The sequence below is a fragment of the Dermacentor silvarum genome, chromosome 9, assembly GCF_013339745.2.
Source record: "Dermacentor silvarum isolate Dsil-2018 chromosome 9, BIME_Dsil_1.4, whole genome shotgun sequence".
NCBI lineage: Eukaryota > Metazoa > Arthropoda > Arachnida > Ixodida > Ixodidae > Dermacentor > Dermacentor silvarum.
The window spans coordinates 124,383,817-124,406,087 of NC_051162.1; the positions used below are offsets into that span (position 1 = coordinate 124,383,817).

The following is a 22,271-nucleotide window of genomic DNA, read 5'->3' on the forward strand; positions in this document are numbered from 1 at the left end:
GGAAATGGAGCATTAAAGAAATCTTTGTCACTTCCTGCATGCTTTTTTTCGTTAATAGTGAATATTTAGGTGCCTATTAGCTTAACACTGAAACACATTCGTCACAGCCCATTGCTACAGAGAAGTTGAGGAAACTGTTTCGTGTCCTTGACACCACGTTGGACTCGATAAGGGTTGGTTGGCCATCGACCAACCTTGATCCCTAGCTGCTAAACACCCGCCGTGGTTGCTTAGTGGCTCTGGTGTTCGGCTGCTAAGCTCGAGGTCGCGGGATCGAATCCCGGCCATGGCGGCTGCATTTCGATGAGGGCGAAATGCGAAAACACCAGTGTACTAGGTTTAGGGACAAGTTCGAATCAGCTAGCGCAAGACAGGGGTAATTGGAGATCACAGGGAGAGGCCTTAGTCCTGTAATGGACATATATATATATATATATATATATATATATATATATGATAACTACATTTAGGTGCACATTAAAGCACCCCAGGTGGACCAAATTAATCCGGAGTTCCCCACTATGAATCAGATCGTTGTTTTGGCACGTAAAACCCCATAATTTAATTTTTAGCTGCCAAACACCTCTGTGTATGTACGGCACGTTGATGTGTGTCGCAAAATGTGTGCTTCGCCATGATATGACAATCACTCAATTCGAACATGTCGTAGCAATATTTTTAAAGAGGCTGCCATGCCTTGACGGAGAAGTGTCATCCATCGTACACCTGATCTACGGCTTTTGCGTCCGCCATGTGAATCACTGGTTATCATTGCGGGAGCGGAAGCGAGAGTCAAAAAAAAAAAAGAAGGGCAAAATAAAAGTCTGGGTATTACGATATGAGGTTCTGCGCACGGCTCCAAGCGTCACGCCCTTTGCTGTCGTCCGGTTCGTTATCGGCGCAGTTACCCGTTCAGCATGCTGCGAGATGGATACAAGCACCGGAAGGTTCGTTCCTGTATTTAAGCCATTGTTTCTTAATAATACGTGTCTCTGTTATGACAGTCGCGGCGTTTTACTCAGAATAAGCGTATGAGAATTCTCGTTGGTAATAATTTTTACCAACTAGACAAGAATCGCACGCCGAAAGATGATGAGCCAACTTTGTCTGTGGCTCCAATTGAAAAACTGTTCTGTTGCTTCCACTGCCTAACGCTTATATTTCAATACACTGTATAGTGTTTCATGGCATGCAATTAGCGCCTTGTAAGAGCGCAGCTTGGAAACACCATTATGCGAGTCGTTGCTTCAAACTTTCGATAATCAAACGGCTTAGTCATAACTGAACAAGTCATATCAAAACTTCTCGCGTACCGTAGTGCCCCGTGTTTCTAATGCATTTACAGCACGTCATAGTTGGTGGGTATCCATAGACTGCGCCTTTATTAGAGTGTACACGACCTGATTTTCTCACGTTCCCCAACCTGAATTAGAGTTCACGCTGTCGCTGTTTTAACAAATGGAGGCAGTAGTTTACACTGGCTTCCATGAAGTAAATAATATGTAAAAGAATAAGTGAGCGCCACAAATTTGTAATGTTGAAATGTACGGCGTGGAAGCAAAACACTATAATAACTATAATAAAGTGTCACTATGTTTTTTAAAGGCTGGCTGGTACATTCTATTTCGCTGCTCGTGCAGATGTAGAAATTACGTTTATAAAATTTTGATTTGCTCGGTTTTCCGAGACGTTACCCTTGTTCCTAAAGGAATGTCGAAAAGCTGTCGTCCAGTGAACAAACAAATCACTAAATTCCATAGCTGGTTTCCTTTGTTCAGCGTATTGGTGGTGATAGCTATTGAGCAAATGCAGTCTTTAGAAAGAAATGTTTATTACCCGTTCAGGTATTTTTTCTTACATCTTTCCCTCCACAAGAGATTTCGATGCATGTCCTTTCATGCTTTGCTATGTCAAGAATAGTCAACTAAATGAGACGCACTAAATTCGACCCCTTAATGACAGCGAAACTTCCGCTTTTTTGTACTCCTTAGTGCGCGCTTGTGGCAGTAAAATATGATTTTATTAGGGTAAAAATGTGTAACTAGAATTTGTGGTAATTTTCCTCCTGTACATAAAGACGATTTGGGTTATTTACTACGAGGTGAGTAATAATACTGAGATTGTAGGAAATAAGTTTTGCAATAGAGAAAATGTTTAGCCGAGTGAGTATGATAAGGGCTGCATGTCATGATCTGGAGCGTCTGCTTGTATGTGCCCTAGTGGATTATTTAAGCTTGGTACCTGAGGTCACACGATTTGGTGCAATAGCTGAACTGACTATGACGGAACGAATACTAGAGTGCAGCTAGAGTATGGAGGCTATAGTACTGTCAGGCATTGTGAAAAACTAGACTGCCATGGACTGCCTTGGTTATTGTTTGAATAATATGTGCTTAAAACTGCCATGCTCGACACGGAGAAATGTGCATTGGTCAGAGGGGTATATTGCATAATTATTGCCATATAAAGGACGAATGCTACAACGGATTTTTGACCACGTGCTAAAGGCAATAAACTTAGTTTTTGTGGGGCTGATAACTAGATTATTTTTATGACACCATATATTAACACTGCCAAGGTCACTGTTTAGCTGTGCTGTCAGGGCTCAATGGAGTCACGCGAAGTGAAAATGGCGGTGTCGTCTGCGTAAAGCAATATTTCTGTGTGTCATACGTTACAAGCTGTCTTGCACCTATATTGCGGTTTCTGAAATTATTTGGCTTGCAAACAGTCATACAGCAAAAACGGACGAAGAGCCAAGTGCTAGAAACATGGTCATATGCATGTGCAATCTAAATGGTTGTACCGTTCATTCGGTAGTTTAATTTCAAGAAGAGAAAAGCTGTGTATGTATTGTGGTTTTCGAAATCATTTAGCTGTCAAAGCTCCGTTTTGATTTTAGAAACGGCAAACGTAGTTAAAAATAATTCGTTTGTTCTCATGAAGCCGCGTGTACATTCTTTTAAAATAAAATATTACAACCCCTTTTGTGGTTTACAGGATATACATAAAGATAGCAATTTCAAAAGGGAAACAAATTCCATGCGAGCTGGTTGGAGAAAAACCGCCCAATATTGCCCTCTGTGAGAAGTGCAGGTTCTATACGCAAGCATGGGCCACGCTTATCTGCGATCATAAGCTATGCGAAGAATGCTTCAACCAGAACCTGGAGTACACTTGCCCCAAAGACCATTACAGGACTACGAAAGACCAGGTGATGGGACACGGTTTTCTTTTTCAGCTCTTTGAAGCGATGTAATATAAACATTTGCGGCAATATTGAGCCTGACAAATATAGTTAAGTTAGTCTCATTATTATAGCGTTAAAAGCAATGTTCACAGGCAGTGTGTTGGTATACTTTTGACAGCAGTGTTTTAAGGTTCGAAATGTGACGAAGTTTGGTTTACACAGGAAAATATTTTAATATGATAACCCACAGACTGTTCTAACATTTTTTTTCTGTTTAGATGGCTGTGAAATTATTTTCTTTTAATTACATCAAGCTTTCGAAGGCTTTTGCTTGCGTTCTTTCTCGCGAGAAAAAGAATGGTCGATCAATTGATTGATCTGACGGAAACGCGTTAGCATTAATCCTACGCAAGCCTTAAATAAACAAACGCGTGAAGAATGCCACAGAGCTCCTTAACGACGCCTAACGCATGTCCCTTCACACTGTACTCAGGCACGAGCCTTCAAAAGACATGTCTGAAACTGTAAAACGCCACAGGCGATCTGCAAAGTCCGCCGCAGCACATCCACAGCGCGATTCCCTCGTCTCCCCTTCACGTCTGCCAGCTGTGACCGTCGATGTCGAAGTCACGTGCCACCTGCATTCTTATTAGCTCTTAAGGTGTGACATCTGAGAACCCTCACCCTCTTTCACCTCCTCTCCCTTTTTCATTCCTCGTCCACAGACTTCTGTCCTCCACTTTTTCTCCTCTCCCTTTCAACGAGGTGACCGATGGACGCCGCCGAGTTTTCGTTCGCATGGGCTTTCTAATGCTGACGCATTAAAAACAGACGACTTCAGTGTTTATTCCTACCGCAACAGGATCTCTCAACTTACACCTTCAAGTTCTCAGGAACGTTTTTCTTTCAATGCAGACACCGTAATTTTTGTTGCCGTATTTCATTCGCCAAACAGGCTTACATGGCGTCGTGAACTTCATAGATTTACACATCCAGAATATCGCGATTGATTCATGAAATTAAAGGTGCCCACTTCCCTATCCATTTAAATTTCGATACAAAACTGAAGGTATTATGGCCCTACCCATCTCTTCTCGGCGTAACGAAAACACGGAGTTACGTCGAACGTAATAACCTTATGTAATCACCCTACGGACTTTTAAGGCAATAAAATTAAATGAAATGAAATAATTTGTTTCCATTGAATTGACTTCTTCATATGGCAAGTACGTTGAGGTTCGCTACGTTTCTCGCACATTTCGGCTGCACAGAGACACGCAATTTCCGCGCTTATGTACAGGACATAAGCAAAATGCGCAAAAACAAAAAGCGATGATAGATTGCTCATTAAACTCTTCAACAGTAGACAAAAGTCACAAAGCGGTGATATCTTATACTTATCACATCCATGACGTCACGCGAAGCATTGGTATTTCCTATAAGCAATTATTGGTAAGATTATTTGTACTGAAACTGTACAGTACGTGTTATGAGAGAGGCCAGACTGGAGCAATGCCAATAATTTTTTGACGACCTGGGGTTCTTTAGCGTAAATTCACAAAGAATGGTACAGGAGCGTTTTTTTATTCCGGCCCCATCGAAATGCGGCTGCTGCTTCCTGGGCCCACACTCGCGACACCGCGCTCAGCAGCATAATGCTGAAGGCACAGCGAGACAGCCATGGGTTTGAGTGAAGGAATTTTGAGATATCATGACGTATAGTAATAGCCATTCATAGCAGAATGAACAGCTTGCCTAATTCGTGATTACATTTCTCTAAATTGCCCAACATTTGGGAGCACCCTTTGTCGTTCAATCGAGGACGAAGCACAAACGCTGTATACCAGTGCTCTTGTGTTGTACGTGGCTTAACCACGAGAGCGACACCTTCCCTTTACACTTGACTAAATTCAGAAACTTATCTACTGTGAATCAAAGTAGCGCAACTTCAACAAGGACGGAGAGAAAAGACACCGGGCTAATCTACCGGGGTGTGTTTACGCATCTCATGTTTGTCCTTGTCATTTTAGCGCTGCTGAGATTCTCAGCTTGAAGGAGTGCGTTGCCATAAAACACAGCTTTGCAATTAGCCAAAGACTCTGATGATGGCGATTTATGAATCTTGTTGGCGCAAGGGCCAAATATATGGCCAAACAGTGTCAAAGGGTCTACGGTATGAAATGTCTCGAGGATGAGGGTGACATTCCTCGAGGATGACATTATAAATAATACGTTTTACCGCATCTTCTAGGCAACAAGAGGTAACTGCACCCAGGAACTTAAATATGCAGTAATATGCTGTCCAGACTGTAACCGTTCAAAGATTTTCAAGGACCTAATGGTGAGAAATTTTTCTGTATATGGATGCAACACCATTTAAGCTACTTCCGCGGCCATCCTACCACCAACTTTTTGGGCACTTACGTATGTTTGCAAGATCTTCCCTGAGTGTTCTAGACATCGCCGCGTATGGATAAGGTGGCACATGCGGTACAACCTTTTAACCACCGGCATCCCGTAATATGTTAGCATGGCAGCAGGCAACAGGCCAATGAACCTTCCTAAGTTACCTCATGACACCAACGCTACCAAAGCCGAGAGCCTTGATATGTTGCCAACGGGAAGAATAAGGAAATCCGGGCACTCAATATTTTTCAGTTCCCTCTTGAAGAAACAAACAATGAAGCCAATGAAGGCATAGGAGAAATACTTTGCAATGTTTCAAAGAAATGTAAAAACAATAGGGTAAGCAGAAATGAAAGTTCAGGAAAAGGTGGGTAGTCTTTCCGCTCACATTAAAATGGTTCTTCGGGGTTAGTTTCAGACGTTTTGTTGCACAGCAGACAATCGTAGTTCATAGCTTGGCTCTTAGTTTGTATGGCTAATTTCATTACGTAATCAATTATTTCTGGAATTTCAACTATATTTTCAATATTTTAACAGGTTATAAATCCTACCTAACATATCGCGTACTTCTAGTTATATAAGGTCATACTTATGCAAACTCTGCAAATGCTACTTTCGACACTACAGTCTGCTACTGTCATAGAGAATTAGTCTTCATGTGGAATAGCAAAAACATGTTTGGATCGCTTCCTGAGAAGATATTGTGAGTGAGACAACTTTAATAAATATCCGGCAAATTGATGGCCTGGGTCTAGGCCGCGCCGAGGGCAGCAGAGAGAGAAGATATTGCCGCATATACTTTGTGGAAGTTACCAAGAAAAAAAAACTCAACAATGCTTATGAAATGCTGTTAGAAATACGAGCGACGTTAGCTTTATGCACGGACCACGAACTTATCGCTATAAATATGCTGGCTACAGTTCCAGTAACATCTTGGACAGCATAAAAGCTCTGAGGAGTGCATCGGTGTTTGCAGGTGCTAACACCGCCCAAAAGTACAAATTATTGGTGAGTTCTCAAGCAATTCTTGGGATTTTGAGGCAAGTAGAGCAGTTTCTTAGGGGAGGGGGGGGGAGAGTGGGAAGTAAGATATTATGAATAAACTAGGTCACGTGGATAATAATTGCTTCCTCCGCATCATTCCAATGGTCGATAAAAGTAGAAGTTTAATTTCTCGGGCGAAAAAAAGTGCTTTTGTGCGAATAGATGCCCGAAGTTTGTTGGCATGCGTGTTTTGAACAGCAGAGACAATTATTTCCATGAAACCTTCACATGTAGACAGTACGGAAACTGCATGGGATATAACGCCGTTTCTGGCGAAAGGCAGATGCTATATGGCAAAGAAATGTCAAACGACATTTTTAAAATTTCATTTACTTATTTACACTTTACTTACATAGCCACAAGTCATTGTTCAGTGGGAGGGTGGACATGCATCACAACATAATACAAATAGCAATAGATTGTTGTACAAGATACATAATTAAAAAGAACAAAAACACGCTTGAAGAAAGTTCAATTTTGCGTCATTATGACAATAAACTTTGTTCCTATTGCAGGGAACCAATCGGCGGGTATTTAAAAACAAACAAAAAGAATTGCATAAAAACCTTCATTTACCTAATGAAAATGTGGCTGTGCTCTCAACCTTCCAACAGCAGATGTAAACGTAAAAATTGCTGCTCATGAAGATGATGCAGTCACTATAAACTTATGGGCTCACACAGGACCATTGCAACTTTGTCCGGAAATTGCAAAATTAATGCATGACACATAAAAAGCCGGAATTCTTATTCGAAAAATTATGTTCAGAGATGAGAATTTTTATTACTATTAATGTAGTTGCTAGCTATTCTCATAGAACGTTCTCCTAGTGAGTAAGCCCCATTTTGTATCGCAAGCTTGTCGTGGAATTAGAAATGAAATTTTAATTGTGTCGCAAGTTCACGGAATGCGCGTGATATATCATTTGGTCCATCATCTTCTCATTAATATCTTCGTAATATGTGCACTCTGACTTAACTAAACACAGCCTTATAGAGGGCGATTACGAAATAATTTCAATTTGTACCTAAGATGCACTTTTTTTCAGCCACATATCAGTGATCGGCACCCAGAACTGCTGTCAAACGCCGATGAAGCATCTAGACATTTCGAGGTGAATATATTATTGCAGTTGTGTAATATTCAGGCAATATTCTCCAAACATCAAGAAGTACAAACTTTTGATCTTGTTTGTCTTGTATGACTTGCTTTTGAGGGGAATCAGCGCTAAAAAAATGGGTGTATATTGTGCGGGGGTCCAACACCTTATTTTAGCACTAATTCCGCTCAACCGCTAATTAACTACAAATTAGCTCTGAGGGGAGCGACTTTTGTATTACTTTAAAAGAAATAATTTTGACGTCATCCGCGGCAAGCATGCAAGCGCGGTCTGCTTTCCGTATGGGAATGGTTGTCAAGACTGTCGAGCGTGGTCCTTCGAACAAAAAAGAAGGTTTTATATGGGTGAGTATGCAGTAGTTTTACCGCAAACCCCCCTTTTACCCCCCTTTTACCCCAAAGTTGTACTGTGGGCTGGATACGGAGAAAACAGTGAAAGGTAAAGAATGTAGAGAGAGAGACAGAGAGAGAGAGAAAACGAGAATACTTTTCTGGCAAGGAGTGTGTTTAAATAACCAACTTATGCCCTTCCATGAATGTTTTGAAGCGCATCAGATGAAAGTAACGCCACAAGGGCAGCAGCTAAATTTATTCGCACAACAGATCAATAGCAACACCTTGCGTGGCAGAAAAAGCCGCTGTGTTGGTACGAATAAAATTGGGATATTCAGCGCGAGTGGTTATACAGAGATGAGCAAATGTTTATGTTTAGGGCTGCAATGAACAAGGACAACACTTTTAGAGCGTTTGTTGAAGCGAAGTTTTGTATAGTGTATGAACAAGCATTTCTGTTGCAGCCGAAAACTATAGGATATGAGGTTGGTTCAAATTGTTCAAACGAAGGCCACATGAAATCCTACGGAAAGGTAAGCCTGTTCAAAGCCCACTACAAATTTTATGGATTCCTGTTCGCGTATTTTCTTCGTCTGTATAAAATCATAAAATAATAATTAGGCAGCATATATTGAAAGACCACTTCAATCACCAGAGAAACTTCTTTGGAATTTGTCTTTGTATGAGTTATTTCAAAAAAATGTTCGGCCCTTACACCCTGTGAAGGTGAAAACGGGCGGCCACGGCGTTTATCTTAAGGTTTATCACACGGGTATATAAAAGTGTTTCTGAACTGTGTTACGCTGTTATGTGTCACTTTACGCGCCACTTTATGCCGAGCAATGAAGACACGGCATAGACACGCTAGATGAATTACTCCAACTGATACCGTGTAAAAACACGACTGCCTCTAACGTTTTAATACAAACATATACTTAGTGTAGTCAACAAAAGGTAAATATTTAATTTTAGTTAATTGGGTTGCTGACAGCGATATTTATCATCTCACTTTGTGCTCCCCTGAAGACGTAACTGATTTGCACAGGTGGTCTTCGCGCGCCTCCCAGTGCCTAAATTTAAGAAATCCATAAAGCTCAATTCTGAACACCCTGTATGTAATAATACGTGTCACGTACGTGCGTACACATGCATCTCTCACAATCATTTCTCACTGCAGTGGTACGAGGAGGGACATGCTAGAATTATTCTAGGCTAACCCTTTCCACGTATCGTTAAACTTTCTCTTTCGTCTACAGACGCCTCTCGTCACCATTCTTTTCTCAACAGACGTCCGATATTGACTTAATTCTAATGACATTGGGGCGTCGACATGTCACAGTGTGTGTGTGCCTGAATTAATGTCAGCATTTCAGCATATCTTATCCGAGGTGTAGTCTGTAAGTACGAACACTGCAGGGTCTGAAAATCGTGACCTGTTCAGTGCGTGAAACGAAACATCACTTGAGTGAACGCGTTGCATAGAATGTAGAGCAGGACAATTCGCGGCCTTTCATTGAGGGATTGAATGAACTGCCTCACGAACGTTTCCCTTTACACAGGCAGCAACATTTGTGCTGAATCAGCATGCATGATCTTTCTTCGTTTCAGTGACTATTTTTAGTTAAAGTTACTGCCATGCCTTGCGGCCCTTGAGTTACTTTCGTATTCTGATGTCAATTTTCATTGCAGATGTCTGACGGCAAGTCTTTGTACTCCCTTCCAAGAGCTCCTGATGAAACAAAGCTAGATCGTGAGATAGTGACCTGTAGACACTGCAACACCCCGCTGGAAACGAAAGAGGTCGAAGTAAGAAATTATCTTGCACTTCATAGGAAATTACTTTCATTGGCACTTTCCCCCTTTTTCGTGATCGACGCCCGCACGTTTTCCGCTGATAGAAAGAAGAGATGGCAGCATTGCAGGGAGGAGCACAGGACTGCACGGAGACAGGGTCCAGAAATAGGTCACTAAGGCACGGGAACGGAACCTGTGCCTCCGTACTTCGCCGATTTGCCAGAGAGGCGCTTCTTCTTCTTTCTGGGGTTTTACGTGACAAAATAAGTTCTGATTATGAGGCACGCCGTAGCGGAGGGCTCCGGATTTATTGTGATCACCTGGGGTTCTTTAACGTGCACTACAACGCAAGAACACGGGCGTTTTTGCATTTCGCCTCCATCGAAATGCGGCCGCCGCGGACGGGATTTGATCCCGCAACGTCGTGATCAGCAGCGCGGATAGGCGCTGATATCGTTGCAGAGGTGGGTGTAGTTTGTGGATGGGAGAAGTGGTGGCTCAGCTTCTTGCAGCAATGATTGTAGCAGAAAACGAACTGAAGTTGGAAATACAAAGCCAGGCTCGGCAAGATAATAGAGACGCCACAATCGCCCGGGAAAGACAAAACACATTGCACCAACGACTTTCACAAGTTAGCGAACTTCGCAAGCTATTCGATTACTTTGACAATCGTCTGCGATGATTTCTGTACAATGCCTTTACTCCTACTTTAATTCATTGTCTAACCATTATTTTTTTTTGCACAAAGCGTTCACGATGTGTTTACGGAAATGGCAAGAAAATTAATAATAAAAAACCGCGATGCATTCATTGAAATAAACACATGGCAAAGACCTTACACTCTGGAAAGGGAGCCCACAGGTATTGTGCACAAAACTCGACCGGTCTGCTGGAGATCAGCCCAGCGGGACTGCGCTACGTGATAGTGGAAATAGATCACTGATACGTCACATGCGGCTGCTGATTAGATTTTTCAATTTCTTTAATTTTCCTCTCTCCCGACGGCAATAGTTACCATCGTTCTACACTGGAATGCAGTGGTATTGTTGTTTAAATGAATATTTACGTGAAATGATCCAATCTTTTTCAGACCGTTTCGAAACATATGTTAAATTTTATTTGTTAACAGTTACTACTTTGGATGTGCTGCACTCTGCTTTGCGTTTGCACTTGTTTGTTCATTACGTGTTGCGCATGAAATATTTTTAGTTTTTCTTTTCTCGTTTTTTACATTTTTTTATTTTTAATATTTTCTAAATTCATCTTGTTTTCTTCTCGCCCAAACACACAGCTGTGTCCGTTAGACCCTCAATTTCAATTTATTGAAGCTTGTAATTTTTAAATAAGTACATCAAATCCGCAGCCTGTATCACTATGCTCCAACGTAGTTTATTTATTGAAAACTATTCTTCATATAAGGGCTTCACTTTGTTTATTTGTGTTCGTACTCTAGCGCTTATTTATATGTTTGTATGTATTCTATTTCTTGTGTTTAGTGTTTAGTTTATTGGTTTTAGTACTGCTAAGATGTTCGAATTCTGGCGCTTTATGTATATCCTACGAGATATTTTGACAGTATAATTGCTAAAAAATTTTTAGGAAGCCTTGGGCAATGTATTTAGTCGCAGAGAGCTTAATATTTTTTACTTTGATATTCGTGATCCCACTAAACAACATCAATATTTACTTAAACATGTGAAGCGAACTGATCTCCTCGTCATATAATAATTCAATGGGGTTAATGATTATAAGCAGATTATAGTTAGGCGTGCTCGAATGACTAAATTTCCGAATCAAATTGAATTTGAACATTATCGAAAAAGGACAGAAAAATGTCAATTTCTTCTTTCTTAAATAAAGTGAAATATAAATTTGCACTTGGCCCGGTCGGCGAAAATTAGGATTGCATCTAATAATTGGAAATATGCGTGGATTATCAATCCCAATTGGACGTCCGGACAGCTGAGGCGCTTGCAATTATGTCCCCTGCCTTCAGCTATCTGAAACACCAGAACAATACCGGTAATGAAAGAAGAGAACAGCACGTCAGCGTATGCACGTGTAGTGCTGTGTCCGATGAAGCAATGAAGTTTGATAAAACAGCACCGCACATGTATTAGAGGGTTGCACACATGGTGAAAATTACCAAATGTTAAACAGAATAAACAAATTGGTACATGTAGTCTACCCAAAAGCAAGGCATCCTTGTTAAATGAGTGAAAATTATTGGGCAAGAACTAACTGCCCAATGCGTTGGCCCAAAAACAGCAATGGTATCTCTGCGGAGCTGCGGCAGCTATAGTTTAGCTTGTCGCAGGCACTATTAGATTCCAATATTCGCAGAGGCTGGTCATTGTTATTCAAAATTTTGAATGATCGCAAATTTCTAAGATAAATGTTAAATGTAACTGCTTTTGTTGACAAGTGGCAAACAGTGCAGCAGTTTCAAGAAAACAGTCTCGTGTTGTGTGTCCTAGTGGGAATGATAACATATTTAGCAAGCAGGTCACTCATAAGAAGTAGTTAGTGTACAGTTACATCACCTAGGAGAGCAACAAATATACTAGAGGTGCATGGTCTGTGCCTTTTTGTCTTACAGGAACACGAGAAAAGGTGCCCAGATCGCGGCTTGGATTGTCCCTTTTGTAAAGAACAAGTGGCTGCCAAAAATATTGGAGTTCACGTCACGACTCACTGCCCCGCAAAAGAAAAAAAGGAGACAGTTCAGACGTTGAGGTAGTCATTTCGTTTTCTAACAGAATGTTTGAGTATCCATGCACACATCTTACAGAGAAGTATATTTGTTTTTTCGCGTGACTCTGGAACAGCTGATGTGTTTTGTGCTTGCCATAAAATGCCTAAGTGGCCAAAATGTGAGCAAGCAAATTACTTGAACCAGTCGTGTTCGAAACTTCCTTAGTCTAATTATACGAATTATTATTCCGATATGCCATTGCACTTGTCCTGTGTGTGGCATAGAAAAACTAAGGCACGCGTTTACTTAGTTGTTTAAATCAAGTATGTAGCGGTGAATCCATGATCTCGTGAGTCTACTGAATTGGGCACATCCGCAAGTCTCTTGGTGTCCATACCCCGTGTACATTCTAGTGTTCTTGTGGTATGAATGAAACGGCAATACTTCAGTGTTCTGGTGGCGTTGTTGTGACATATAGAGTGGCAACCCTCAGGCACATTTAAGCACTCAATCCACCAAAAATAACGTATAACGTAACACTGCATGTATACACTGCTCTGTTCTTAATTTATTTCGTTTTATCAATCATTGTCCGTAATGCTTAGCTCATAAAAGAGAGCGTGAAGACTTGGAAGCATTTTTAAAGAAACACAAAACTTTGTATGCTTAGGGTTGTCTCTAGAGTTCGATTGCATATACATGCCGAAAAATGTGTCAGACATATGATAGAAGAAAAAAAAAGAAGATGCTTTGCATCATATGAGGGTGTAATGGGCAAATATGTCGGTCTGTGAGACTGCAGTGTTTAACTTGGTGGCGCAGGAAGCAAGGAAAATTGAATTAGGCACTCCATAACCCAACTGCATAACGAAATATATCAGTTTTCAGGGCGCTGACCGAATATGTTCCCAGGCTGCCGATAATCCCGAAGTAAAGAACTTTGACCCATGCCGATGCGCCTGTATAGCAGGTGAGCCTTGGTCGGTAGCGGTAGGCGATCAGGAAAAGGATCTGACCTCAAGTGAAGCCTGTCGCAAAACGTGAAGTCACCGCGGTCATCGCCGAAGTGTCTAACTTTATATACATCAGAGTAGCAGTTACAGACCTTCCTTAGAAGTGTGCAGTTTCATGAGTATTGGCGTCACAGGCTTCCACTGCCTGCAATACAACGGTCACTAAAAATTACAGCCGGGAAGCGCCTAACACAAAGAAGTGGGTACCAACTAAAACAGAGGCTGATCGCATTTGTAGTTTCACGAAGCACAGTATCTTCAAAGGCTTCCTGTTTAAATATTAGCATGATACTGACACTGATTCAATCATGGTAAGTATTAAATCATAATGCATCCACGGCGATTGCAAATTACTTAAGAAACGTGGTTGGATTAGACAGACATCATGCAGTGAGCCGATGCGGGAAAATGTGAGGCACTTGGTGTAAGAATAAGCTGGCGATAACGCCCAGATATATGTTCTTTGACAGATTTGTTCGAAATATTGCCTGCACATTCCATAAAAGAAGTGTCGCTAAGAGGGAGGGGTCTAAAAACAAATAAAGGTTTTTACGGTGCGAATTGGTGAACCTATCTAACAACCTACCCGAAGCTTCAATAAATTTTACTTTTATTGAAGCTTTTATTGATGCTTTTAATTTAACGCCACTTTTCACTGAATATCAAATAAAATCAGCGCTCTTTTATGTTTTTTTTTTGTCTAGAACACAGAGGCTAAGCAACGGCTGTAACGTCAGCAACAAGAGGACAGAACTGCTTGGTGATGTCCAGGAAATGAAGGAGAGAATAAAAGTAAGTTTAATAAATCGCTTTCAGTTATAGTATTTGAATTAAAACCCTCGATGCCTCGCTTCATGATTTACTTAGGTATCAGAAAAGGAAGACTTTAGTTGTTTGTATTTTTTACAATATGTTACTAAAGAAGCCATCGCTATAGAGCATTATCCGGCAGGCAGTCATGCCAACAATGACACAAATTACATGAACCGATCATGAAATATAAAGCCAACTCTATATCTACATAGAGAAATCGTTCGCTATTCTGACTAGTCCAAAGGGGAGCCCTGTTCACATCATCAATCATGAAATGTCGGGAGTTTTTTTTTCATGTTGCAAGCGCTTTCAGCACCATACTGATTTACTGCGGGTGTTGGCGTGATTCACGTTCCTGAGCCATAATTAGGTCACCTGCTTCGCAACAACACAAACAACTAAGTGGAACAATTTTTAAACGTTACCGGCGAATTCAGAGATCATAAAAACAACGTTGCAAGACTGTATTGGAGTGTTCATTAACATAACACAGTATATAGTTTTCTGAGCAAGTGCTTAGAGTAAATGTTATGGAATAAAAGATATGCTCACACGGCATTAAAATTATGGTTTGTGCTCTCTAACTGCGATTTACGTTTTCTTTATGTTAATGTATCGTTGCAAACAATCGACTACCGGGCCTACGAGCTACAATAGCAGTGTTGCCTAAGTGACATCTCAGGCATGAAATTGACATCTGGGGTAATTACGGGATTAAACATACGGAATATAATTAGGTTAACTTCAGCAATTAAGGATGATTTAATAAGTGCACTTTTAAGACTAATCAATGACCAAGTTAAAATTTTTGAATCAAGACAACTTTGACATTATTTTGTTGCAAAGCATCGGCAATCAGACTGGGAAGTATGTGAAACATTCCTGGCGACCACGACGTGGTAAATCGGAATCCTTTGAATACGAGGGCTTGGGCTTTGGCCTAGACCTGGTTAGTGCTAGGATGAAACCACGTTAGAATCCTAGTCAGCCTCGTTTAATTTGAGGCGTCGAAACATATACATACATTTTAAGATAACTAAGTTGTATTAAATGTAGAAAGGTGGGTATTTTTTTTCTCTTCAATGTCTTTATGTGCATTTACCATTTCGGGATGACATGGAAGCTTTCGTTATTTCTTGGGTTAGAAAGATGTGCATATTGTATAGCTCTGAATGTCTCACATTTCTTTACCCCCAGTACGTGAAGTGAAAGGACAGATTTATTCGTCGTTCTTGTGGTGCTTGAAGGAATGGTAGTATCTCACATGAGATGTCATTAAAATTTCGATTTGCCATCTAGCCTACAAGGCCTGTAATAGTATAATAACGCTTGTACTTGGTTGCTTATGGTAAACAGTGGGCTATCAATACAGGTTGAAGAGGAGTCGCCATCATGACAGACTGCTGGTATTTAGTTCGTTCTTGCATTAACACTGACCTCAACAAGGAGCTTCGTAATGAGGCAAACCGGCACAAGTGGCAAGGATGTTATAATTACAGAGAATATCAATTGAGAAAAATTATATACTGTCTTGGTTTGGTGACTAAAATGTTCTTCTTGATTTCAGGAGCTAGAAGACACGATGAATCGGATTGAGAAGCCATTACAGAAGATTATTGAAAGACTTTCCCGAGAACAATAGCAAATTGACTGCTAAATGCCGTTCTCTAAGTTTCCGTAATTCGATAGTGTCTATACAGAAGTGAATAGTGCTTCTGGACGACATCATAGTAATAGCGTTCAGCGATCACTCACGATATTGTGCTGTACAAATCTCTTACAAATTGTTATAAATAGTACTGTATTTACGTAAGAAGCTGCGCTGCCTCCTGACCAAATAAAAACAATCCACCTTTATCCGTGATCTGTAATGGCTCGTCTTGCAAAAAATATGATTTTATTACAACAGGAAGTGTTCATTTGCAAGAACCAAAATAAATATCGGTATTTTTACATGTATTAAGCATTCAAGGCAACAGTGCATCACCAGCAACAATGCTGAAAATAATTTTCCCGAAGCATATTTCCAAACTCCTTTCAATCATGTCATTTGTAAACCCCGATCATCTTAAGATATCTTTGAAACCTTTTATACAAAATGAGCGTGGTGAAAATACTCTTACGCGTCGTAAGCACGCATAATATTCAATAATACTACTGAACCATACAGGTTTCTCTATAAAAAGCAGTACCTTCCCTTAAACCATATGTGATTATTGAACGTGGAATACGACATCCTAAAACGGGCTTGAAATTAGATGCAAAAAAGAAGCACACCACAAAAGCAATCAATCAAACCCATTTGCCCCCCCCCCCCCTAAATCCCACATATATTAATGGATCCCATTGTATTAATGTGTCACAAAAGTGCGCTAAATCAAAGCGCGCGCGGCAAGGTAAATACACCTGGTAGCGAAGCTTCCATAGAATAATTAATCAATCAATCCATCAATCAATCAATCATGTTTATTTAACGTGCCCAGGAACAACACTAAGGTATGAGTGCTGGCGCACGCATACATTACAAACCAAAAAACAAAACACTGTAGGGGAGAATCATTAAAAAATAAATGAATAAAAATAAAAATTGTGAAGAGAGTACGGACAACAAAACGCAAAGTAAATACAAAAGAAAAAGGAGGAGAAGGGCACTTGAACTATGCATGAAATTATAACACAAGGCAAAGCTCGGAAAAGAACGATGACAAGGAGTTATGAAAGATATGAAGATCACGAAAGTAAGCGTTATAAAGACTCTGTATCCTGTGGACAGTTGAGTGCTCGTGATGACAGGCAGGAACAAGGAAAGGTCTATGTTCTCTGGTGATGTTGCGTGGGATACGAAACATGACACAGCTGAGTAGTTCGGTACACGTGAGGTTACCGTGAAGGAGTTTGAAGAGAAACAGAAGGTCAGCGCGATTACGTCGGTCGCGAAGTGAGGGTAATGACAACAATCCAACAGTGCTAGTACAGGGTGCAATGTCCAGGTTTGGAAAGTGGTGATTATATATGCTTAAAAACTTTTTCTGGACACGATCTATAATGTCACTGTTGGATCTAGAAGAGCCATTCCAGACGACCGACGCATATTCGAGTTGAGGACGACAGATGGTTGTGTACAATTTGCGGAATGGTGTAGGAGACTTGAATTCCCTCGATAATCTGCATACAGAACCAAGAGAGCGCATACCCCGCATTGCAACACGTTTAGTGTGAGCCGATAAGTGTAAGGCTGCATCAAAAAGTACACCAAGGTCATTGATCTCGCAGACCTTACTCAATGGCACAGAATCTACAGAATAAGAAAAAGAAATACTTGCTGCGTGTGAAAGTCATGACTTTGGTCTTAGCAGCATTCAAGGTAAGGTTATTATCGTTGCACCATTTAGAAAAGGAAAACAGGTCAGACTGCAGGGCGCGACAGTCATCAACAGTGTGAATTTTCTTTAAAATAATAATAATAATAATAATAATAATAATAATAATAATAATAATAATAATAATAATAATAATAATAATAATAATAATAATAATAATAATAATAATAAGTTTATTTGCCAGCATACATATTAGATGGGAGGACACAAGGAAAAAAGCTGCTCACATGCAGCTTGACCAGCCCACTGCCCCTGATTTGTTTATTTGGGCAGAAGCAGCACATCAATGCATAAAAGTATACACAAAATTGGCACAGTAAGTGAAATGTAACAAACAAGGTAATGGTGGTGTCTTGAACAAAAACAGATTCTAATGACAATACAAACCACGGAACAACATGGAATCACAGCGAAAGGAAGTGTGCAGAATTAAGCACTGTACATATTGCGGAGATCCCGATAAGAACAAGAAAATAAATCAAAGCCATCTAATTCGTAGGCGTTCAAAAGTCAGGGTAACGTGTAAGATAAGCGTTGTTGTCCGGTATTAAGACGAGAAGTATGAACTAACCAGCTTTCTGCATATCTAGTAGGGTAGCATGGTAATTTATTTTCCAAATTTGCAAGAATTAGTAGACTACTGAGGTTTTTCTCTGTTTTGAACTTCACGCTCCGTCTGTATTTATACAAGTTGAGTATACTAATTACTCTGGAATTGAGAAAAAGTTGAACTGTGTGGGATCGGTATGGTGCATTATAAACATGACGAACGTATTTTTTCTGTGTAAGATGAAGGCGTTGCAAGCTAGAGGGAGCTGAGCTTCCCCATACTGGTTGGCAGTAGTTGAGGTGAGAATAAAAAAGCGTGTTATAAAGAAGTAATTTAGTTCGCGATGATAGTTGATATTTTAATCGGGCCACTATGCCGGTGATTGGAGCTAACTTAGTGGTTAGATAGTTTATATGATCCTCCCAAGACATATGACAAGAAAAAACTACGCCAAGACATTTGAAACTCTCTACAATATCTATATTACGGGAAGGCCAGTACTATGGGTTGGTGCGGCGAAATTATTTTGTTTATTGGGCGGAAGATTACTGCCTTAGTTTTTATTTCATTTATACGCATGGAGTTTGATGTTGCCCATTTTCCCAGTGCATTCAAGGTTTCATTACATGCGGATATTATTTCCTAAATATTTTTCCCTGAGAAGAAGATAGTAGCATCATCTGCATAAATAATAAGTTTTACTTCAGGGTTTATATTTATAATATTATCAAGGTACAGAAGAAAGAGGAGAGGTCCAAGTATGCTACCTTGTGGCACACCAGTTTGGATAGATTTAACTGCAGAACATGTATTAGCTAACTGAACCACTTGCTTTCTTTGTGATAAATACGACCGTATATGTAAAGCCTTACCGCGAATCCCATATTGATGTAATTTTTGTAACAAAATCCCGTGATCCACCAAGTCAAACGCCTTTGAGAAATCGACAAATACACCAAGTGCTATAGACTTATTTTCAAACTGTTCAAGTATAAATTCTTTCTGTGTAAGAAGTGCCAGTTCAGTTGATTTGTTCTTTAGTGAAGCTAAATTGTTGTGTAGTCAGCAGTTCGTACTTTTCAATAAACTTGGATAAACTCAAGTGCAAAAGTTTTTCGAAGACTTTCGAGATCACAGGTAGTATTGACACCGGCCTATAGTTGCCCAAATCATTTCGGTTGCCTTTTTATATGTTACAGTTACCTTTGCTATCTGCATTTTTGTCGGAAAACCTGCTGTCGATATGCACGTGTTAAAAATGTTGGCAAGACCTGGCGCTATGATATCAGCGACGTGTTTCACAGGCCGCACCTGGAGGTCATCGATATCATGGCATGTACTATTTTTTAGGCTCTGTATCACAGATATTATTTCCTGAGCTGTTGCAGGTTGAATAAATATAGAGTCACTGTTCGGTGTATTCATGTATTCTAAGGCATCATGCAAGTTACTGCTTGTGCAAGTCTTACAAAATAAAGCGTTAAATGCATCAGCTAAATCGTTTCCAGATAATCTTATCTCTTAAGCCGATACGTTCAAAACATGGCGGCTAATTATCGGCGGTTCATTGGGCTTAGCGCCATCTGTGTGAGGAGGGAACACTTCCGGCGGAAGAAAAAATAATTTGACGTCATATCTGTTCAAAACAGAAATTACGTCATTTTGTTCTCATAGGCGCGGAATTTGTTTTCGGAGGCCTGCCATTAGAGCTGTATATTAAAATGCCTCACCATTCCATTTGCTGGGCGTTCCGAGGTTTCAGCGCGGAAAGCGATGCAGGAAAAGGTTAGCCGTATACGGGGGTCGAAATCGCATCGTTGCTCAGAACATACTTTCTTTTGAGGCCGACGAACGGTTTGGGCGTAGATTGTGTAGACTGCGTACTCGTCCTTTCGTCGGACGCCAAGCCCGTCGGCCAGCGCTGTCGCACGAAAACATCTAAAGTAAACAATTATCTGACGGTCGCAACTCACTACTTCTGCCTGTACAGGTTAAGAAACAATAAAACTACCCGCGTCACCTAATTCAGATAAACGTCGACATGCCAAACAACCGAACATGTGGGTGGGGGGGGGGGGGGGGTAGTGTAACAGGTCAATTTTACGAGCGCGCCTTTCCACGCACTCCAAGAGCTGCATTGCATTGCAAGTGTTAGCGGGGTCAACGCCCCCCCCCCCCCCCCCCTATCAATGGGCACTCTCACGGTGGACGCTGAAAAAAGTTATTTATTGATAATGATCAATTAAAATAGAGTTGTATCTTCTTTTCGCACCATGCGTATATAAAAGAGATTCGGAATTTTATTTTCGTTGACTGAATCTGACGGCGTCTCGCTTTAACTAAAAACGCTTTTTTTGTTTCCCAGTGTTTATTCCCGCCAAACATAGTCGCGCTTCAATCGCTGCTCCCATAACCCCCCTTGCTGATGTCGGTGACAATTGGTTCTGAACCGCTTTTCGCATGAAGCTTCGCGACCTATGTGGATCGACCTTGCACGCGGCGTGTCACACAAGCCAGCGAAGGAGCACGTCGGTTCCGCGGCAGCTTCGGCAGCGGGAGAGAGCGCATACGCCACAGACAGCAGACGCGATCTCTAAAACAATAATGCTTCTAAAGCCCCTCGGGTTAATATTAACTGGCACTGAGATACAAAAGTTCTGCTTTCCGTGAAAAAACAATTATACAGTGTGTCGGGTGCGGGTAAAACAGCTTTTATTTGCGCGCTCAAACACGTACTCTCGGTTTGCCATTCGTCTCTTTTCCCCAACTAAACTTCACATTCGAGACTGCCGGCCATTCCGACGAGGAAGGACTAGCTACGCCAAGTCACAGACGATGTACGAGTGTTCGTCGCGTGGGAATAATCCGTCCAGTAAGCGGAGTCCAAAAGGATGGTTTGGTGGGCTAGTTTGTAAAGCAACTTAAGGGGGTAACAGCGTACACAAACGGGGACAACGTGAAGCTGTGTCCGTGACGCTGTTTTAGCGCTGTGTCCTCTTGTTTCTTCACTCTGTCCCGGTCTGCGTGCGCTGTTACCCCGACGACGAAAGGGTTAAGTGAGCGGAGCTTTACGTTAGGAATCGAAGGAGAAAATGCCCTTGTTCGCGAAGTCAGTCGAATGATGCCGTGTTCTTTATTAGCTGTAAAATGTTAGCCACTGAAAAGGCTGGCTGTCTCAAGATTTTTATAATCAGAAGAAGAAAAAGAATTTGGCAGGTCGAGCGCATTATTCGAATCTATGTGAAGCAAAGCTTTCGTGAAGTGTTTAATGAAGTGTTATAAACTTTTCCACTTCGTTCTCCGTCCCTGGGGTAAAGGAAACTAGCGTGTGCGCATGTACTCTTGCACACCCGTGCTTAGCAATGTTGCAACTCTTATAGACCCTTTTTGTGGAGTAGTTTGGCGTAGGTAAACGAGATGGCGCTACCAGCGGCGTGCTGCGCGTTGCCTCAGGCGAAAGCGTGTAAAAGCGCTCGAATGCGAAACCATTACCGCTTCTACCCTGCTATTGTGCGTTCAGCTGTCGCAAATGCAATTGGACGATTGCTAACACACTGTGCTTCGTTCATGCTGTAAAAGTGGAATGGAATGGGGAAGACCTCTGCAGTAGTTGGCTGCTAGTATAGGTACTGACATGTAAAAGAATGGAATGAATCTGTGGGACCAAGTTGATGGACCGCTGCTACACAAGAACTGCCTGCGCGGCCGGTCCTTCACGATGCACGGTTTTTCGCGGGGTTAAAAAAATTCAGTTATCCGCCAACTTTGTATAGCTAACCTCCAGAGAAAGGACTTCAATTGCGTAACATGGGCAAGAGTGAGTACCGCTTGCTACACAATGACAAAGATGTGGCACCATTTACTGGCACAGTAAGTTCCTCGCATGTTATCGACACACATCCACCTCAACATATACTCAAACTTACGCCCACTC

At 41.1% G+C, this 22,271-nt stretch overlaps 2 protein-coding genes across 5 annotated transcripts in view; both read left to right on the top strand.

Moving 5' to 3' along the window:
* LOC119464235 (uncharacterized) overlaps positions 1-22,271 on the top strand; it is a 107,054-nt gene that overhangs the window by 54,427 nt on the left and 30,356 nt on the right. The gene's annotated exons all lie outside the window — the stretch shown is intronic.
* Positions 835-16,407, top strand: LOC119464976 (TNF receptor-associated factor 6-like). Of its 4 annotated transcripts, none has more exons than XM_049655536.1 (9): positions 835-947; positions 3,001-3,214; positions 5,442-5,531; positions 7,689-7,754; positions 8,557-8,625; positions 9,782-9,898; positions 12,486-12,622; positions 14,299-14,386; positions 15,780-15,936. In XM_049655536.1, exons 1-9 carry the CDS (start codon positions 928-930, stop codon positions 15,801-15,803), a joined length of 825 nt encoding a protein of 274 aa, XP_049511493.1. In that variant the 5' UTR covers positions 835-927; the 3' UTR covers positions 15,804-15,936. The 4 variants fall into 4 exon arrangements, with proteins under 4 accessions (XP_049511493.1, XP_037581759.1, XP_037581760.1 ...); XM_037725831.2 differs by lacking the exon at positions 15,780-15,936 and adding an exon at positions 15,975-16,399 and having other exon boundaries at positions 836-947; XM_037725832.2 differs by lacking the exons at positions 8,557-8,625; positions 15,780-15,936 and adding an exon at positions 15,975-16,407 and having other exon boundaries at positions 836-947.